The sequence below is a fragment of the Aythya marila genome (genome assembly GCF_965140915.1).
Source record: "Aythya marila genome assembly, chromosome: 2".
NCBI lineage: Eukaryota > Metazoa > Chordata > Aves > Anseriformes > Anatidae > Aythya > Aythya marila.
In genome coordinates, this window is record NC_139043.1 from 18,087,543 (window position 1) to 18,108,396 (window position 20,854).

The window sequence follows — 20,854 nt, forward strand, 5'->3', positions numbered from 1 at the left end:
ACTCAGGATGATTACAGAAACTGCAGTGTTTCAACTCAGGAGGCACTCTGAAAGTTATAAGTGAATATGTGCCTGTGCAAGAAACTACTGGAACTCCTACATGAATAATGGGACAATAATAAAAATGGTATGACAACGGAAAATAAACTAATTAAGCCTAACTATTTATACAGACATAAGAATATACAAAGGCTGTGCTGGATGAAAGGCTCACTTAGCCCCATATCCATTAGTAGCTGATTATGGAAAGAAACCAGGGTGATTATGTAAAGACAATTCTTTAAGCAAACTGCAAATTAAGAGTTTTCATCCACCGTTTTCAGGCATCTTGATAAATCTCTCTTCTATGACCTGCCTAATGCTTTTTGAACTCCTGGTATCCACAGCAATCTGTGAAAATGAGCTCCGCAATTTAATTACGGCATATGTGGAAGAAAACTTCATTTGTTTTAAAATGCTGCATGATGGCCACCCTGGGTGTTCTGTAATTCCTGCAGGATGAAAACCAGCAAATACCAGTTTTCTAATCACCTTCAGACCATTTTTTATTTTATGTAAGTATCATCATGCTCTGTCATCTCTCTTCCAAGTTAAACAAGCTGCAGTTGATCTAGTCACTCCCTACACATCAGCCATTCTCTGTTTTTTGATCATTTTTATTACCTTTTCTACATGTTTTCTAAATTAGATGAGGAATCCAGACATGCACATACTGTACAGGTGACCTATAGGCTTTTACAATGACATCATAGGCAGCCATCTATTTATTTCCTAATCTTTTCTAATGTTTTAGTTGTAATTACTTTCAGAAGAATGTAGTGCCAATCCTACAGTTTTGGTCTCTAAATTGTAGTGACTGAGAAAAGAGAGCTGTTGGTCATGCTATTTCTATAACCTGAAATCCTGAACACAGTGTGCAGCTAGTCCAACTGTTGATGACAAGAAAACATAAGGAAAATCCTGAAAATGCTGATGTTGTGATCAGATCATATACCTGTAAAACTCATTTTTGATTGCTTTACAGGTTTGATGCTTAGTTTGTTTAATTTAGATCAGCAATGACTTCAGAAAAATCACAACACAAAAGGCTGTAGACAGATTTCATATAAATGTGCTTTATTGCAGAGAAGTTACATTATTTACATGCTGCAACACATTACAACATAAATCTATCAAGTAGTTCATGGTGGATGCTGTTGGTTGCCAGATAACATTGTTATAAGAACCACATTATAAAGTGAAGAGACTTACAGCTTTATATACTCTACAACTTGGAGTAGCTAAAATGTTAAAAGTCAAAAGGCAGTGTTTTCTCAGGCCTGCCTGTTGTCATATGCATGCAAAAGCCTAAGGAGAGCAAATATAAAAGTATTGTCCAGTTTCAGGTCTATGATGCCACCAAAGCTGATGATAGGTGTGTACTGATTTATATTTTAAAGCGTATAATCTTGCATAAATTATACAAGTCTAATAAGATTGGTATAAATCTAATTATTTATAAACCATGGCTTAGAAATAAAGGAGAAATGCAGCTTGCACATGCATTTAAAAGGACAACCTAGCAAATGTTTGTGACTTTAGTGTTTATTATCTTTTCTCTTAACAGATCTGCTAGAAAACATCTTAATTCTAGAGTTGCACTTCTCTTGGCTGAATAATGACAATGAAACTCCAGAAAAAGACAACTAAGCAATCTAGCCAATATATGCTGGTGGAGAAAAATCTATGAAATACAGAACATTATTTATGTCTAACTTAGTATGTCTTCATTAAGCAATGTTTCTAGCAGCATCATAGTGAAATATAATAGTTGAGTGAAGTTTGGCCCCTCTTTCTTAAGTGCAAAATAATCTAAAGTACCAATTGAATCTGTAGCCCAAATATCCATTGCTAAATAAACTGGGGAAAGCTTTGTTGCTTTCTCAAGGAAAGTTCTCCAATTGTATCAGTCTTAGGATATGTGACTACAACAAGCCTAAAGAACCATAACAGACACTTTTTAAGAAGTGAGGGAAAGGGTCAGGATGAAAGAAAACAAAACCAAACAAGAGTACACAAGCCAGTGCTTTCCCTGGTCAACCAGCCTTCATTCTTCTGCTGCCAGTGCAGCTGGGCTGATGTACACCAGCTAAGGAATGGACTTTGTTTCTGTGTTTCTAGTAAGGATATCTTTAAAAAAGAAATAAAAAAATAAATGAGTAAGGAACTGTAGATACAGAACAGCGGCACAGATACAGTCATGCATGAAGGGCTGGATCCTGCCAGTGCAGCAAGGGACAGTGGTGCTGGGTTGCTGACATGGATGCCCTCATTCCTGGTGGATGCTGCAGCATCCACCAAGCAGCAGTGTGTCCTCGAGGTAAAGAAGGGAGATGAGGACAAGGGAGGGCACCAGGGCTGGTGGTGCCTGCTTCTTGTGAATGTCTTCTCTAAGAGGCAGTGAGGATGTACAAAAATCTCTTTTCATGACACCCCTACAGATGCCCACTTCTAACCTCAGCGCCTTTGTGAGTAAGGGCTACCTGCCGTAAGCTGCCCTCCTTCCCCAGTCATACCAACCACCTCCTGAACGTGCTGCAGGACCTTCTTCCAGGGGTAGGAGAGGCACAAGGTGATCACCATATTCAGCAGGTTTAATTGTGTATCTCTCTGGAAAGGGTCAACGTGCCCCCGCAGGACTTCCAGAGAGCTGTGTTCTCAGGGTGGACTTCTTCCCACACAGGGCAGTTTAGAGTTACTTTCCCTCTGATCAAATCCCACTGAAGCTGATGGAAAAGTTACTGCCAAATTTTGTGAGTGTCTGGGATTGGGGAGGGGAAATTTGGGCACACGGGCTCTAACCCCAGCTCTTTTCCAAACTAAATAGCAAGCTGGATTTGGGCTGTACATGGGTCACCACTGGCACTGTTTGGGCAAAGTGGGTGCACAGATGGCCAAAGTAAGGGTCCTGGCCAGATGTGTCTTGAAGGTAGAGACCAGGTCTCCAAGGCCATGACTACATCCTACAAAAGAGGAGTCGGGGAGTCAGACCAGCCCAGGATAGCAAAGACCTAAGTCAGCATGTCCCCATGGTGGAATCGAGCACCATCCAGGCTCACCAGGTTGTTTGGGGCAGTTTGGCCACTATCATCTGGAGCTAACAAGCTCTTACTCTTGGTAGAATTTACGAATGAGGCCAATGTGTTCAGACAGCACTGGGACCTGAGCTGACTCTTTTCCAATTGGCTTAGGCTTTGGGCTTAGCAGAGGCAGTAGGAAGATCAGGTCTGTCTTCTTCTGTCAGCATAGATGGGCCTGTATTCTCTTGTCCTTTCCAAAGGACAAAAATATCCTCCTCTTGTCCAGCTTGTCTAAGTCCCTCCAATTGTTGCATTTTATCTTAAGCCACTTTTTCTATGATGCCACAAAAATCAGTTTATACTACATACGTGTATGTGCATGTGTGTATTAGATATGACATGTTATATATATATATATTAAACATATATAAATATCTATTATATATATATATTATATATATATTAAACAACACATTCTATTCAGTCATCCTCATTTCGTGTTCTTTCATTGAATCCCATCACTTCTCTCAAATTGCACAAGTTCTTTAGGACTGAGCTGTCTTTATTTTGGAGTACTGTATGTACAGCCAATTCTAGTGAATAGCACTTCACTGGTACTACATTCAGATGGGCGAGGGTGGAACCTAGTTTTTATTATTAGTGATGCACAGATTCTCTATGATACCTCTTAGGCCCTGGTGGTATACCATGAGTGTTTCTGCACTAAGACTCATAGTTGTAAATGGGCCACCTTTGAATTAAGCTCATATGCAGGATGAGGACTGTAGCTATTACTGAAAATTAGTACTGTATTAAATACTAACTTTTACTGTAAATGTATGTATAAATTAAACATAAATAAATAAAATATAAACTTTTGGAGAGTGGGAGAGAGATGCCACCATTTTAATTCCTGCTGTATATTACAATTGCATATATAGGGGAAGAGAAATATTTCAGATTCTCTCTCCTCACTTGTGTATCTCCAAAGGCCAATTTCTGGAGGTTTGCCAACAGGGATAAACAGTAAACTGTTGTTCCATATGAGCTAGCTAATATATTTCCCAGGGTTGTCTGGTTTTAGTAAAAGCAGGTCATCATTTCTGGGGTATATTTGTTGTCATTCTTGCTTGTCTCATTTAGAAATATATCCTCAGTATGAAATACTGAACAAGACCATCATTATGGATGTTTAAAATTGGTATTCTGGTTTCTTAGATTATATTTTCCAATTTCTAACAAACAACAGATAAGTTGTCCTAAGACTTACCAGAATATGCAGCTAAGACGACTGGATTTCCACTATTAACAAAGTCTATGAGCATTAACAGGGAAGTGCATAACAAATAACTTGCTGTGTATAAAACCCCTGAATAATACAGTATCAAACTATAAATTTAAGTAACAGAGAATAAAACAAAAAGTTCACTATATAAATCACAGGAAAGGAAAAAAAAATCCCCAAAGCCCAAAGGAATTTCCCAATGAGAGTTACGGCTTCCACAGCCAGTGGAAGATTACTGTAATTCTATATATTAACAAAAAGTCTATAGCAGGTATTTTAAGTTACAATAAGAAGAAAATATCTGCAGATTGCATAAATGTGTTGTTGTGTCACATAATATCAAAGTTATTTGCAAAAATTATACAATCTGGAATGCTTTAATATGAGACACAACAATGTACTTAAACACACAGTAATAAGAAAATGAGAGCAATCATTATATAAAATGTATTTTTGGGATGCATTGAGTTAGCAGTGCTATCAAGATTAAAATATGCAAAGTGAAAAGTCGTCATTTTAACAGCTGCTCATTGATACCCCTTTTTGCCATCAGGACATTTTCTGTGCCCTACTTCTGTTGGATCTCTAAAGTCCCAAGGGCGAGTTAAAGCCAGTTGTGGCATTCAGAAATAATTCTGTTAAGACCTAGTGTGCGTTTTTTACCACCTTTTTTTTTTTTTTTTCCTTTTAAAGGAGAAGTGATTTCACAAAGGCAGGTTACTTTCATTGACACAGTACAATCCTTGGAGTTGGGAACACATTCTGGGCACTGCTAATCACATTGTTGGCACTCAACAAATAAATAATAATAATAATAATTTGCTTTGTTTGATTCCTACTTTTTTGTTGTGCTGATTCCTTTAATTAAAGTGATGCTCCTTAGGAATTTTCAGATCCTTTTGGCCTAAGTCCCCTCTGTCTTTCCTGTTGTCTTTCTTCTCAATGTTGCTACTCTCCTCAGTCCAAAAGCCTCTTATTTTCGAGGTGTTGCTGTTTTATTTGCACTTATAGCAGAGGTGTTCGATAAAGCTACACTTCTTTCTGCATTTGGTAAATCTGGTGTATCATACTCCCAAGGGCAGACTTCAGCTCGAGATGCTGAAGGTTGCTGTAAGTAACTACTTGGCTTACGGGAGTCAGATGAAAGCACATTTCCCTCAGAAGAGGCATTTTTTTTCTGTTCCACCAATTTATTGATGTTTTCCACTGCTTTCGGGGGTAGCTCATCATGCTCCCCAGCACAAATATTCGGTGCATATCTATTAAAGTTCTCACACTTCAGCCCAGGTGAGACCTGAGGCTTGGAATTTGACTGTTTTTTCTCGTTTTCAAAAACCTGCTGCTCTTGTGCCTCCCGAGTGGCTGCCTCCACCTTCTCTGAGCTCTGTTGATTTGACTGTTGATACCCCTCAGGTGTCTTCTGCTTATGATGAGATTTCCCCTTTGGCTGGGAAGGGTGATTTTTCTCTGGCTCTGAGGAAGCAATAGACACATGTTTTTGAACCTTAGAGTCAGAAGGCACAGGACCAGGAGTTTGGTCATATATCTCCCAAGGACAAACTTCTCCTATGTCAAAAGTGTCCTTGTGCAGAGACTTACCTGGGCCTGTGTCTGGATTTGTGGGTGTTTGAGCAACCCTTTGCTGTTTCATAATTCCAGACTTATGGGTTTTCTTTGCTTCCTCAGAGTGGGTAGAGTTCTTCCGATGAGAATCCTTATGCTCCCCTTTATCAGAGGCAGAGTGCTTTCTGCTGGCCTCCTTACCCTTCTGCTGAGATTTATGAGATTTAGCGCTCTCTTCTAGACTTTGCGTTTTACCCGTTAGTCCCAGAGTCTTTTCCTTGGCACTAGCAATAACACTGAGGGATTTTTGTAACACGGACGTTCTTGGATGCAGAGGCTTCTTATCTGCACTTAAATTATGTGCACTTACTGATTTGCACACCAAAGGAACCGATTCAGTGGACACTGCTTCAACCTTTTCAGGAGCTTTTTTGGTTACATCATTACCAGTCAAGGAATCCAGAAGTGAATTCTCAGCAGCCATAACGTCTGTGCTTTCTGTAGTTAAGCTGTTAGGTTCTCCTGTTTGATCCCTAACATGATCGTAAGTGCTGTGGGACTTTTTTAATGAAAAGACTCTGTTTTTGATAGTCTCTTCTTTTGGCTTTACAGAACTGGTGGAATCCTGTGGGTTTTTCTTCAGTGTAGACGTGTTCTTCAGAGCACTATGCTCCAGCAGGTCCTTCTCGTCCCTGGAGCACTGCCTGGTGACTGTCTCTGGGATTTCCGTAATACGCCTCATTATCGAGCGACCCAGGCCCTTCTTGGAGCACCTTTTTTTCTGAAGATGTGGGTTATTAGCAATCATCTTCTTCCTTTTATAGATTTCAAGCTGGGCATATAGTTTCTTCAACTCATCCTGTAAAGTAAATAGCAAAAATAGTACGTAGAGTGAACACAGTCAAACAAGCAGCCCAGTGAATGCATTACATATTGCTCTAAAAATGACATTAAACTTATTTCACCCTCTTTTCTAGTTCTTGAATATGCCATTTCTCCATGAACTCAAATTTCATGTTCTTCTACCTTAAAATTGAGTTCAACCTTGGTGCACAAACCAGTTACCTTGCATAGTTGTGCATCATACAGCATGCACAATTAGTTACATTCCTACAATACCCTGTGCAAGCTTTCCTGCTGACCCCTACAGATATTTAGTATTCTGGGATTGTAAGAAAAGTTCCAGGCAGAGTTGCCCTTTTACTATTTAACATAGGAATAACATAGTTTTGTTTCTATTTCCTATGTTTGTTAAAATTATATGTTATATAGTTATGTATATATTATGTACAAACAACTAATCACAGTGACACCAAATGCTGTTTGTGCTTCCAGGTAATTCGAAGAGTCCATGTAAACTGATAAACAACTCTTGCTGTGGATGCTTATTCCTCCTCAGCCTCCAGCATGACTTCCACTACAACTAGTAATGTGGCTTCTCTTCACACTAGTGAATTCTTCCTATGATATTTTACATGACCTGATTACCAGAATCATTGAGAGACCTAAGCTGACCTGTTTCATCTGGTATCTGCAAAAAAAGTTACACGGATGTGATTCAGAGTTTACTGACAGGAAAAAGTGTTATTGAAATAAATGATATTTAAGTGAGTTATATATACCCGAATATCTTCAGGATCCAAACTGTGCTCGCTCCATGCTGAATTGATACTGCTGTTCAGATAGGATCCAGATCGACCCATATCGAGCTCATCTTCATAAGCTTCTGTAGCTATATCATCTCTTGGGTTATTGCTTGAATGTGAAAACTGCAATAGGCATTCATAACAAAGATGTTGCCATCAGTGCACTGCAAAAATTTACATCAACACTTTTTATGACATAGTCAATCACAACAGATTTCATATGGTTTTCTAAACTCAAAATACTACCCATAAGTTCTACTGGTTTAAGTAGTGTCCTATAGAATATCAGCATTGTATGGAAGAAACTCATATTCATGGTGAGTTAACTTCAAAGGTTTAGAGATCTGTGTTAGAAAAAACACAACACCTTTGTACTCATTTTGATGCTTATTTGAGCCTCTTTACAGTGCATTTATATTAAGCGAGCATGACAAATATATGGGAACAGTCTTTCAGTGAGAATTAGCAATTAGGCTGCTAAAATCATGACTGTATTTTATATTCCATGCAGCTGAATAATCCTGCAGAAAGCAGTTCTCCCATTTTAGATCCTGACCCTGGAAAAGAAGAGATAAGGTGGCCAATGTAAAAAAAAAAAAAAAAAAAGGAGGGGGAAAAATTGAAAAAAAAAAAAAAAGAAATAAGATGATCTTTCTCTTGTAAGTTTTAGCAAATGCCCAGATCAAGCATTGCAGGGAGAGGTTGTGCAACCTTTTTTTTATTCATATGGATTCATTCATCTGTGGTTACTATTGCCTATGTAGTCATCTGGCCTTAGGACTTTATGAATGGAACTAAACCTTGTGAATCTTCTTACTCCTTCAGTTCTTCGGGGTGCTGGAAGAAAAGTCTGTATAGTGTTACACAGAAAATAAGCTAAAAATTGAAATGAATATCCTTAGTTATGAGTCAGTTTCAGAAAGGTTAACAAATTTTCTAGGCTAGTCTAGAAAGGTATCTCTGAAGACATGTAATAAAGCATATGGATAAAAAACAAAACTATTGCTAACGACCAGCTGAGTCATTAAAAAAGTAACAAGGATATTCAGTATTAAGGCATCAGTGTGTCCCTTGCTTATGGCTGTTTAATATACATATATTTGAGAGTTTATCAGCATATCCTCTCCTGACAGAAAGGCAAAAGATAGGAATAGCAGCTTCATTAAACTGAAAATTGCATTAACTTGAACTGCTTTCCATTCTTCCTTCATATGCAACTTTCACCTTCATTGTTCTCTTTGACTCTTGACTTTTTGATTGATGCTATTGGTCATTCCAAAAGCAATTATAAAATCATGTGTTTGCTGGGGTATTGCATAAGAAGAAAGCTACATTCAAATGATTCAGACTGGTGCTAGGGACAGGTGGAGCTACCTGGGGTTTCCCTACCCTGGTGAGACTGACATATTGTCATTTCATTCTTGGAGCCTGCTGGGAGCTGAGCCGCAGTGCTCAAAGCTCATTCTGTTCTCCTCCCTGCACCCTGCCATCCTGCATCTTCTCACGTCCGGCACACATTCATCTTCTCACCCTGCTCTGCTCCTGGCTCCACATCATGGGCCAAGTCTCTCCTGGGTATGCAGGACATGGATGTCCCAGGCTCTGACTTGCACAGAATTTTCCTTTTCCAGCCAGTAACAACTGCCTGGTTGAAGTCCCAACCACTTCTTCTCATGGCTAGTCTGAGCTCCTTATGCCACTTTTATTTAACAGTCCACCCTAGTCTTTTTATCCCCTTGGCCAAACTCTTTGTCTGATCACCAATAGCACAACAGCACAGTCACCAAAGTACATGAAGTAAGCATTATCAGGCAAGATCCTTTACTTCTCATATGAATCAAATCATTTTTTGTTTAATTTAAATTAAAATTAAAAGTCCTCTAAATCTCTGGAATTTTGAAAGTAGAAAGAAGGAATTTTTCAAAACGTGTAAGAGTTTTTAAAGAAAAAAACATGTTTTTAGGCATTACAGCCAAATTTTACATTTTCTTTTTCTACCAGTTGCTTGCTAATTTTATATAGAATTACTTCTGCAAGACATTTATGTTCCTTGGTCTTGGCAAAAGAAAAAAGGCAGGAGAACCAAATACCTTAGGGATCAGAAGTAGGCCAACAGTGACAGTCACAGTCAAGTGTGTGTGTGCAAAGAACAGCATCAGCATCCAGTCAGACTGAAGTCTCGAAGCAAGAATGAATCTGAAAATAGAATTGTGTTGCAATTCACTGCTTTTTCTCCAGTGCATCAGATTTAACATTTTTAACATTCTTTAGGATTCTTTTCACTGAAATGCCAAACACAACTATTTTTGTTCTGTACAGCTTCATACAGACCAAACATTACATGCACATGCTTTACCTACATACCACGATTTCAAAACGAATCAGAAAAAAAACAAAAAAACAACAATGAAACAAAACACAAGATGGAACAAAGTATAAAAAGAAACAACAGACCTTTGAGGACATTTCTCAGTCTCGTGTTTTCCCTCTACTTAGCTGGTGTTTTTTTGGATGGTGTAAATCATCAGTTTCTTTAGAGTGAATTGAGTTACGGCAGTTTACATTAAGGATCTGAACTGATGATTTTAGGTTAGGTAAGCACGTGTACTATGAAAATTTGCAGTGCGCTTTGTAAATACAAGATGTCCAGAGATCACAGCTACAGAGTGTGGCTGATAAGCCCTCAAAGAGATAACTAACTGAAATGCATTTTAGTGGGGAGAAGAGAAATGGTCTTGATTGTAGGAGCAGTCAGGGTCTAAGAGCCCCACAAACCCTAGGAAATGAGTGGCTGAACGTCCTACATGAAGCAATTCCTTGCTGAGCTTTCTAAAAGAGTGGCAGGACAAACACTGCAGTTAAAGTTAACTGAAGCATGCTTGGCTTATCTGCTTTACTGAGCTCCCAAAGATATCAACTATAAGCAATGCAATGGATGAATGGATTCACCACTGGCTTGTAATTTGCAGGTCTACATAAATCATTCAGATCGAAATGAGATTTGCAACTTACCCAAGCCCACAGAAGCATATTTTGCAGAAGCTTTTGTTAACAGAAATAGTCTGGCGTGAAACACTACCTTATATGCCATAATAATGTATTTATCATTTCATGTTTATTACTTTGTAAATGCAGTGCTTCATGAGCACAATAAAATGTTATAAATTCTTCTTTCTGACAGACCTGTTGCTGTTAAGGTGTGCAGGCAGACGACGAGGCTCAGGCCTGCAGTTTAGCTATCTGAACACATCTTGAGAGCTATTGGAGATGACATGAGAGACTGCTGGATATAACAAATGACAGAGCAAAAAGCTAACAAAAGTTACAGATTGTGCCGTGAGGAATGGCACAATTGGACAGGCAGTTAAAGGAGAGTTCCCCCTGTACTCAGCTCTGGTGAGGCCGCACCTCGAGTACTGTGTTCAGTTTTGGGCCCCTCGCTACAAGAAGGACATCGAGGTGCTTGAGCGGGTGCAGAGAAGGGCGACGAAGCTGGTGAGGGGCCTGGAGAACAAGTCCTACGAGGAGCGGCTGAGGGAGCTGGGCTTGTTCAGCCTGGAGAAGAGGAGGCTCAGGGGTGACCTTATCGCTCTTTTTAGGTACCTCAAGGGAGGCTGTAGCGAGGTGGGGGTTGGCCTGTTCTCCCACGTGCCTGGTGACAGGACGAGGGGGAATGGGTTTAAGTTGAGCCAGGGGAGTTTTAGGTTAGATGTTAGGAAGAACTTCTTCACTGAAAGGGTTGTGAGGTACTGGAACACGCTGCCCAGGGAAGTGGTGGAGTCACCATCCCTGGAAGTCTTCAAAAGACTCTTAGATGTAGAGCTTAGGGATATGGTTTAGTGGAGGGCTGTTAGCGTTAGGTTGGAGGTTGGACTCGATGACCTTGAGGTCTCTTCCAACCTAGGAAATTCTGTGATTCTGTGATTCTGTGAGAAAGACAGCAAAACTGCAGAGGTAATTGAAGGGAGCATTGGGGGCTTTGGGGGGAGCAGAACTTGCAAGGTCAGGGGTACCAATGTAAGGGCTTGTGATCACCTAGGTAATGAAGCCAGAAGTACCAAATTGAGTGCTGGAACCGACAGAAATGACAAAGTAATGAGGGGTGTGTTGTTTACTTGGGAAAACACAAGGACAGAGAAGGGCTAAGGTGGATGGCAGAAGAACAAGCATGGAAAAAGAGAAAGAAGGGACAATAAGAGGGGCTACTGACACGTATGCAAGTTACTAACTGAGCCCTGTATCTGATCTCTGTGGAGACAGAGTTTCTATTCAAATGAGATTTTCCCATATACATTTTGTTCTTCTCAATAGTACTTTTGAGAAGAACATTTTGAGAAATGTTCTTTCTCAATTTTCTCAAGAAAGAGCAAGGCAGGAATTTAATAATATGCTGATCTGAAAACAATCAAGAATCCTCTGTTTCTGAAATGGGAATCACACTTTTAAAGAAGAACAAACATAAGCAGTTTGAGGTTTTATTTAGTGCTCATATCAGTCTTCTATGAGCTTCAGGGTTTTTCAGACTGGATTGCTGCCACATAATAGTATATGTCCTTCAAGATTGTGGCACTTTCAACTTCATGACAACTTAGATATAAGTCTAACATTACAGCTCTTTCAGTTACATGCAGAGCTTGGCAGGGAAGACAGAAGAAAAAAAAGAAAAACAAAACAAAACAAAACAAACAAACAAAAAAACACAACAAACTCACACAAGGAAAAGTGAACTTGAGACCAGGTTGGGACTTGTGTATAAAGATATGGACATAATCTCAGGAGGGATCATGTATTTACATGTATTTTGGTTAACTTCAGATACTGTAGGAACATCTTGGAAAAATGAATAAAGTCTGGAAATCTATTACTGAAAACAAACAAATCACTGGCCTGATCGGAAATGCAATAGGACCAAGTCTATAAAAGAGAGCTCAATCCCTCCTTTTCCTCCAATTCCTAATGCTTTCAAGTAAAATCCTCATGGTTGAAGGGAATGAAAATGTTGCATTTTCCCCTTTCCCTTTCTCTTCAATCCAAGGTTTCTTTCATCCTGTCCTATTGCTAAAAGAAACTTCTTAGCACACCTCTCCTAATGCACTGAACTGTATCTTCTACCATAGACCAAAGTATGGTTTAGGAACATCAATTAATGGGGGAAAAGTTTGACTGAAGGGCTACCATATTGGTTATAGCCAATTCAAAAGTACTGCAAGCAAATTTTATGTCTGCTCTATCAGAAATTGAAAGATACTTCAACCAAATACAAATTTTAAAAATCGTGGGTTTCTTTTTTAGATGTTTGTGTTAAGGAGTAAAGAAGATTTTGAATGTATGTGGATGATACATACATAAGGGGCTAGGAGAAGGTTAAGGAAATAAAAAGTTGCAGAAACATGGAAGAAAACATCAAGAAAGCACAGAGAAACATGAGCTCCAAGACAGACCAAGAAACTGAGAAGAGTATTTGAAGACTGTCAGTGAAGTGCCGTTAAAAAAATATCTGAGTAGATATAGGATAGGGTCTGTCAGGAGGCAAAGAAAGGTGTAAGAATGCCATAAGAAAGTCCTAAGAATCTCTTAGAGCATGAGATGAAATTAACGCTATCTTGCTATTCTGAATTTTCTAGGACCAATTCCTTATTGCAAAGTACTCTGCAGCAAAACATATATGGTAATTATCATGTAGCTCTGGCAAAGACTGTTATTTATCTGTTACTATTCTAATGATTTACAAGTATGAAACATAGAGCTCATTAGGAGTTTTATAAGAAACACAAGCCTTATATTATTGCTGCAGCATAATGACTTTTTATGTCAGCATATAAACCACTATGCTGCATGCACAAACCAGTGCAATTATCTCAACATACAGCTGCACTTTGCCAATCTGTTACACACCAGGACAAGTTCGTATAAACCAACATCCTTACCTGCTGCTTTTCTAGGGATACAAACCAATGAGCAGAGTGTAAATGATTCAAGACAGACAGTATTTCTGCTACCTTTAATTTATCACATATACTGATATATACATATATCTAATTTATTGCATCTACTTTCATCCAAGATCATATTAGCTAGCAATACTGAAAAAAACAAACAAAAAAAAACACTAAATATATGATTTACAAGTTGACTGTACATTTTCTTGAATCCTGTGGGAACAGTTTTAAGTTTAGTAGTTACTTAATTTGCAGAATTAAATATTTATGAGACCTTCCATTCTTCATCCTATCCCATTTACCCATTTTAAGTTGCACCATAAGAAACCTGAAAGATAAATAGTTAATTACTAGATCTACAGATCACTTGCCTAATTGTATGGAATATAGCAGAGATAATGAGCTCATTGTGAACTGCAACAGCCATATAACGTGGCTCATGAAATGCTGATGGGACTGTCCGCACTGCATAGCAGAGATAAACACCCCACAAGAGGAATAAAAATTCAGCTGTGAGAAGAACAAAAAGAAATAATTTGCAATTAGTTTTATAGATGAAAAAGGAAGGAAATTTGAAGCACTATAGTATCTTCTGTATATATGAGCAGATAAAGACAGTACACACTTGTAAATTTATATGCGCACACACAGAGAAGCAAACACTTTCAGATATTGTTACTGTGCATCATGCATTTGGTTTTAATTTTAAACACCTCTTTTTTCCAGATCAGGAACCTTTGCATTCATGGTGTTTCAGTTTTTCAATATACAATCATTAAGACAATGTCTAATAATTTCTCACTCATTTTTCAAATCGGGACTATAGCAACTTGATGTTGTTTAAAATAACAAAATATGTTTATCTGTAGCTTTAGTTCTTGCTATAGAGGCAGCTACTGGTGCTACTACTAGACTACAAGTTTCTAAGTCAACAGTTTCATTTCAAAGGTTTGTAATTTAGATTAAACAATACATTTTGGATTAAAATTTTTCCACTGTTCATGACAGTTAATTCTGCTGGTGCCCATAATATTATGAGTCATTTCTGAGGGCTTAATGTAATTATATGAAATGACGTGTTTCTCTCTGTTAGGAGAAAAATGAGTAAAGGAAGAATGGAGGAGTAAAGGGCCAGGATCAGTTCAAACTATCCTGTTAGAGCTCATTCATCTGCACCCACTAGTCCTCTGGCTTCGTTTCCAGTAGACAGTCTGCTGTGACATCATTCAATTTGCTTTTGATATGAATGAAATAATTTCATATCCATCTCGAAAAACCTCCCCTTGCAAAAAATAAAAGCCTCAGCTCTGCCACATAGCTATGAGTACAGCTGGCACCTTTACCTCTTGCCTTGTACTCTGGGCTGATGATGGCTGGAAGTGGTTATGTCTGCCCAGCAAGGTGCAATTCCCTATCAGACCCCTGCAATAATGGCACTGCTCCAGGACAGCTTCAGAAATTGACTGTGGTCCTGTTGTTACTCATACACTGCTTTAGGCTTGGTGAACTTTTGCATCTAATCCAGTGACTGCTGTATTTTGTTAGTGACCCTCGCCTACATTCAGTTCTCTTGAGAGCATGTTTGTACATGTACTCGAGAGGAAAAAGAAGAATGGGTGGGATGGGATTGAACTCACCCATACTCAGCTACCGAGTAGTCAGGTGTCCAGCTCGGCCAGTGATCCTCCTGCTGCCTATGAACAACAAGCCAGCTCTGCAATGCAAATCATCACATCCTAACATGGCAGGAGGTGCCACGTCTCTCCTTAAAATTGAAAGCACTCCAATGATTACCCTAAGTATCTAGACTTTAGATGTCCTGGTAGGTGAGCTGAAGCCTACCATAGCTCCTCAGCTCTGAAATGAATTCAATCAGCTGCCTGCACTAAAGAAAAGTTCCTTATTCAACTTTTTGTTGGCTGGAATGGAAATTTGGAAATTCCATACTTTGTTGCTAGATCTTAAATTGCCACTGATTGTATGTAAAGAAACAAATTACCTTTACAGTAAAAATACAGTCAAATGTAATATAATAGAAAATCATTTCTTCCTCAAACCTCTTTTCACAAATACGTCTTATTATACTGTAACCAGAACAGGAGACCAGCAATATCACCCGATGGTAGTGATCATCAAATCATTATTGGTCTGGTTTGGATAAATGTCCAAATATTTGTGAACCCCCCATTATCAAAAGATTGAAGTAAAATATCTGCACTGTATAACTTATGAGATCAGGTCCTCTGGTTGCTTCTACTTATAACAGCATGTAACTGCTGCAAAGTACATACATTATCATAGTGTTACAGCATTTCAAAGCTTCTAATATCATATATATAGTTAGATATGTTACCAGTGTAGTCTATTACTCTAGCTCCTTAAAAACACCTATGCAGGAATCACCTACAAAGCAATCTTGCTCCTGAAGTCCTCTCTGAGCAAGTGGAATACAGATTTTGCTTCAATGAAAAGAGATTAAAGGCTCCTTTACAAATGTTAGCAGTTTTGTTTTCTCGAGGTACACTTGTCTCGCATATGCAGAATTGTGGCACTGAGAGGTATTGCTCTTCAAAGTAATGACATTCCTTGCTCTAATTGCTCTGTATTGATTTCAGAAGAAATTGAAAAGAAAAGAATGCATTCACAGGATTAGGTTGCTAAAGCCAAATCACTGTATTGCACTGTCCTATGTTCTACGGATCCCCATATTTCAGCAGGCATCACAGAACATGCCACATAGCACATTACCTCTCATTTTGCCTTTCATCCAAACTGCTCCACAGTATAAATTAATAAATGAATAGATAAATTATCAGTAGAGTTGCATAGATAATATAGGAGCTAATTATGAAGTAAGAGGCATACTACCCCAAAACACAGTTCATTTTTCTTTCTCTTCTACAACTGAAGTGAGAAGAGCCCCATGTCTCTTATTGTTAGAAATGACTAGTTACCATTGCTAATACAGGTGGAGAGTTTGAAAAAGTTGGGCTTTTAATGGCATGAAAATACATGTGCTAAAAGTATTCCTACTTCAAATAAACAGGATGGGACAAATTTTGCTTATTTTTACCAATAAAAAAGAAAGAAAGAAACAAACAAACAAACAAAAACCACAACACTGCTGCAACCTTGAAGATGTACGAGAATTATTATTTTTTTTGTATGCAGACTGAAAAAAAATGTATAATCAGTATTTCTCAGAACACAAATGAAAGTGAGTAAGTCAGACCCAGATAGCAAGATGAATTACAGTCAGTGAACTGCATTAAGTAGGAGTGAATGATTCCCAGATCTGATTGCAAATTTCCCTGTTTTCATTTTCAGACTCAGTCACAAGGAGTTCCTAAGACAAGAGGGGATTTCAAAGCATTAGCATACTGGACCATAACAGTAGTTTGCACTGTTTAATGCATAATGCTTTAATGCATAATGCTTTGCACTGTTTAATGCATAATGCTTTACATTTAGAGCAGAACTGGCATTCCTGTCTGCAGATAATAATTAGTGTGACATCTGGTAACACAGATAGGAAATAGCTTTTGAAACACAAGGTAAAATAACAGAGTTCCTATAGTTGCTAAGCCCAATGATACAATAATTTCATTAGCAATAACAAAAAAAATCTTGCTTGAAAAACAATTAATTATCAAAACCACTAATTACACAGCTTAAATGCATTGTGCAGAAGTTGTGCTTGAGGGGGAAAATTGAATTCATATAATTAGCTACGGACTACTAGTGCATGTTGTAATAAGAAACTGAAGATGTTATAAAATTTTGCTGTATTATTTTCCAGTTGGTCTTTCTGGTTTCTCAACATCAAATAAGTTAGTTATATATTTAGTATACTTATGACAAACACAGGTGTAGCTAACTTTAAATTGGTAGACAGGATAGGCAGACAGTTAAATAGGTAAGAGCAAGATTCTTAAGCACCACTCATCTCTGAAGTCCTACTAGTTTTGTTTGTGGCACACTAATGACTCTCTTGCACCAAGTATCTTTTATGATTAAAATCTGGCTTGCTGAACAATTTTTCACCACAAGCCTGGTGTGAGAAAAGTGACTTTTTGACAATTAAAGGACTACATTAGCATAATGCAAGCCCACCAAGACCAAACTCAAAGCTCAAAATGCATAATCTTGTTCCTTTAAATATGATTTATCAAAAGGCCTAAAAAATATTCCATTTTTACTTATTAAGCAGAAGAACAAAAAATATCTTCTTTTCTTACTTTGAAAAATGATGGAAATTTCTAGGAGAGACAGCTGTCAACCACTATCTGGACAGGAAATGTGAAGTAAAAAATAAAAATAAAAAAAATAAAAATCAAGCTTTTAAAATACTCAGAGTAGCTATTTTGTAACTGTCCAAACCAGGCATTTCAGATTTTACTTGCAAATCTGTGAGAGATAAGAGACTAAGAAAAGGAATAATTAAAGACACAAGTAGATGCACATATGAATGGAAGGTGAGATGAAAACATAATATGGCCTCAATATGCCATGTGCAGGGATTAATTAATCTTTAAATATATCTCTTGCTAGTTATCTATTTCTTATCCTTAGAATATTTTATCTGGGCTTTGCACTATCTAATGAACTTACTTATTTATATTTCTTGTTTTTTTTTTTTTTGTTTTTGTTTTGTTTTGTTTTTTTTTTTAAAAAAAAGATCATTCCTTTTGTTTGCAATTTCCATCATGTTTTTTAAAAAATGGAGCATTTTGGAGCACTTAGCTCCGTTACCCAACACACCAGATGACGCTGGATACATCTGGCCTATTACTACTAACAGTGCACTATGTCTGCTCACCTGGGATTTCTTTGGGTCACTGTTCATACTCCACAACTTTTGATAATGAGGGACAATGATACGTTCACAGTATGTGATATGTTTCTGCTCTGTAAAGAAGGACACGCTCACAGTTGGTTTTACTGACTTAAATTACCTGAAGATCTGCAATAATATATGTACTAGGTTTTGGTAAACATTCAGTTGTCTGTGCTGTCAATTATTCTTTCATATTTAAAGCCAGTACAAAGCACAGCTCTGTCCAGAGACAGTCACGGAATCACAGAACTATGGAATCATTTGGATTGGAAGGGACCTTAAAGATCACCCAGTCCCAACGCCCCACGCTCAAAGCCCCATCCAGCCTGGCCTTGAACACCTCCAAGGATGGGGCACCCACAGCTTCTCTGGGCAACCTGTGCCAGAGCCTCTGCGACATCTTCTTGCATATGATGCAGGCTGCCCCACTCCTGCCCGCCCAGCCCCAGCATCTGTGAATTCTCTGTCCTCATTCACTGTGTACTCTGCAGATGTCTGTACTTCAGCTGACTGTATGGGACAGTGGAGTGAGATATGGGGAACTGAAAGCCATGATCAGAGTGCTGTTCCTGTCCTTTAGGATTTGGAAAAGTTAGACCTTCCTTACACTTGAATGGGCAACAGAAAAACACCTGCAGATGGCAAAGGGAAAAAGGTAGTAAGGGCATGACATCAAGCGTGGTAAGAAAAAACAGATTCAGAAAAGCAAAAATCACATAAGAAAACCTGAAAAGTCAAGAAATGTTAAACTCCTGATTTTTGAACTGGGACACTAACTCTTCTTAGAGGCCTTAGGAAAGTAATCCATCTTTACCTCTCCACCTTTGTCCTCTCTAAAACTTGGACAGCACTAACATAAAAATATGTAGTCTTTATTTGCCCTCTTCTGCATGTGTAACCTTCAGTTAACCATACCATTTCTTTGGAGACCAGACTCATTTACAGCACGTAACAGAGCAATTCCAGAGATAAATCAAGGTTGGCTAATAAAGAAATCTTTATAATTTGTTGCAAATGACATTTGGATGCTTAGTGAAGGAGAAAAAAGTATGCAGAGGGAAAAAGAAAAAAAAAAAAAAAAGTGGTCTTGAGCACATGCAGGAGAACTGAATTTTAACTTTGCACCTCAGTACTTCAGAGTTTAATGTCCCACTCAAGCCATGCTTCAGAGAGATGATCACAGAGCATGTTTTTCTTGCTAGCTGGGGGCCAGCTTCGAAATTTTTGCTGCAACTGGCAGCAGAAGTGAGCACACAGGGCTGTATTTGCAGCCAGTGAGACCCTATATAACATGTTCTATACAGATTTGACTAAGCTCTGTAACTGAGCCAAAAGCATTGCAAAATGGACACCCAGATTAAATGGACCACATAACCCTAATCTTATTGCGCCTCAGTGCTGGCTGTGCAGAATGGGGATAATGCCACCTTGTCACTGAAGAATGGCAGTGGAAATAAATTTACCCAGATTTGTGAACATCTTAAATCCTAAACTGTGAGTTTCCTCCCTGCCCTGGTCTGGGAGGAAAGAGTTATTTTAGGCTGTCCTGGTTGATGCTCAGCCCTCCTCCCCTGACAGCAACATTCTTCTCTTGTGCCTCTTCAGGCCAGCCCCAAGGTAGATGCAGCCATGGCCTAGAGCTGCTACAAGGAGCTCCCTTGAGCCACCATCCCCATCCCCATGCTCACTTGCACTCTGTTGTCCAAAGGCTGCCTGCAAAAAGAAGACAGCCCTGAAAGTTTGAAGCCAGTTTTCATGACTTTGTATGATGTTCCATGTCTGACCATGCTGATTTTGCTTAAAAAGCACTACCACAGGACAAGAACATGACGCTGCTCTCCAGAGATGGTGAAATATTTTGCAGGCTTTCATTATAAGTATTTAAGAAGGGAGAGCCTTTTACAACTATGACCTTGACCAAGTCCATTTGGCATCCTGAACTTTACAAAACAGTATTGTTCCACAGCTGCACCATTTTTTCTTCAGATTTTGGATACAAACTATAACTCTCACTAAATCCACAGCATAGACAGGCTACAACTCATCTTCTTCTCCATCCCATTTCATCTCATCAAACTAATGTATACATTTTAAATGCCCTGTACTGAAACAAACTGCTCTGTAGATCTGGAAGCACAGCTCTTCCATCCATTTCCTCACTCTGAGTGCCTTCCGGAGCTGAGAGAGCTCCACTGTTAAACAGAAAAATCATGTCCTAGATTGCTCTCAATTTCCAGCCAGTGCAGTCTCTTTCTGCTTCACTGCATTCAATATCCCACCTGGAGAGCTGTGCCATGTCATAGTAGAAGCTTTTTTCTTAGGCTGAAAGGATTTTCCTATATTTCAGCAAACTCTGGTTACATGCATAAGTCTTCAGTGCTGAATTATTCAAAGCAAGTTATAAATTACCCGTCTCTCTCAGCATACCTCAGGATTATTTCAATTAGCCAGGCACAGCAATAAAGAGACTTCTATGTGGAGTAAGAGTTGGTGTCAAATCCTGACATTTTTTCTCTACCAGAAGT

General features: G+C 38.6%; 1 protein-coding gene across 2 annotated transcripts in view; it reads right to left on the minus strand.

The window, feature by feature from the left end:
• Positions 1 to 1,101: 1,101 nt before the first annotated feature.
• Positions 1,102 to 20,854, minus strand: part of GPR158 (G protein-coupled receptor 158) — a 195,242-nt gene continuing 175,489 nt past the window's right edge. Inside the window, exons 8-12 of one of the 2 annotated variants that reach the window (XM_082754163.1) lie at positions 13,864 to 14,002; positions 9,644 to 9,749; positions 7,530 to 7,676; positions 5,944 to 6,766; positions 1,102 to 5,817 (exon numbers count right to left, since the gene is read on the minus strand). In XM_082754163.1, the coding sequence (XP_082610289.1) occupies positions 5,318 to 5,817; positions 5,944 to 6,766; positions 7,530 to 7,676; positions 9,644 to 9,749; positions 13,864 to 14,002 (1,715 nt within the window). In that variant the 3' untranslated portion in view covers positions 1,102 to 5,317. Of the gene's footprint in view, positions 6,767 to 7,529; positions 7,677 to 9,643; positions 9,750 to 13,863; positions 14,003 to 20,854 lie in introns of both variants that reach the window. The other variant, XM_082754162.1, reaches the window with a different exon arrangement.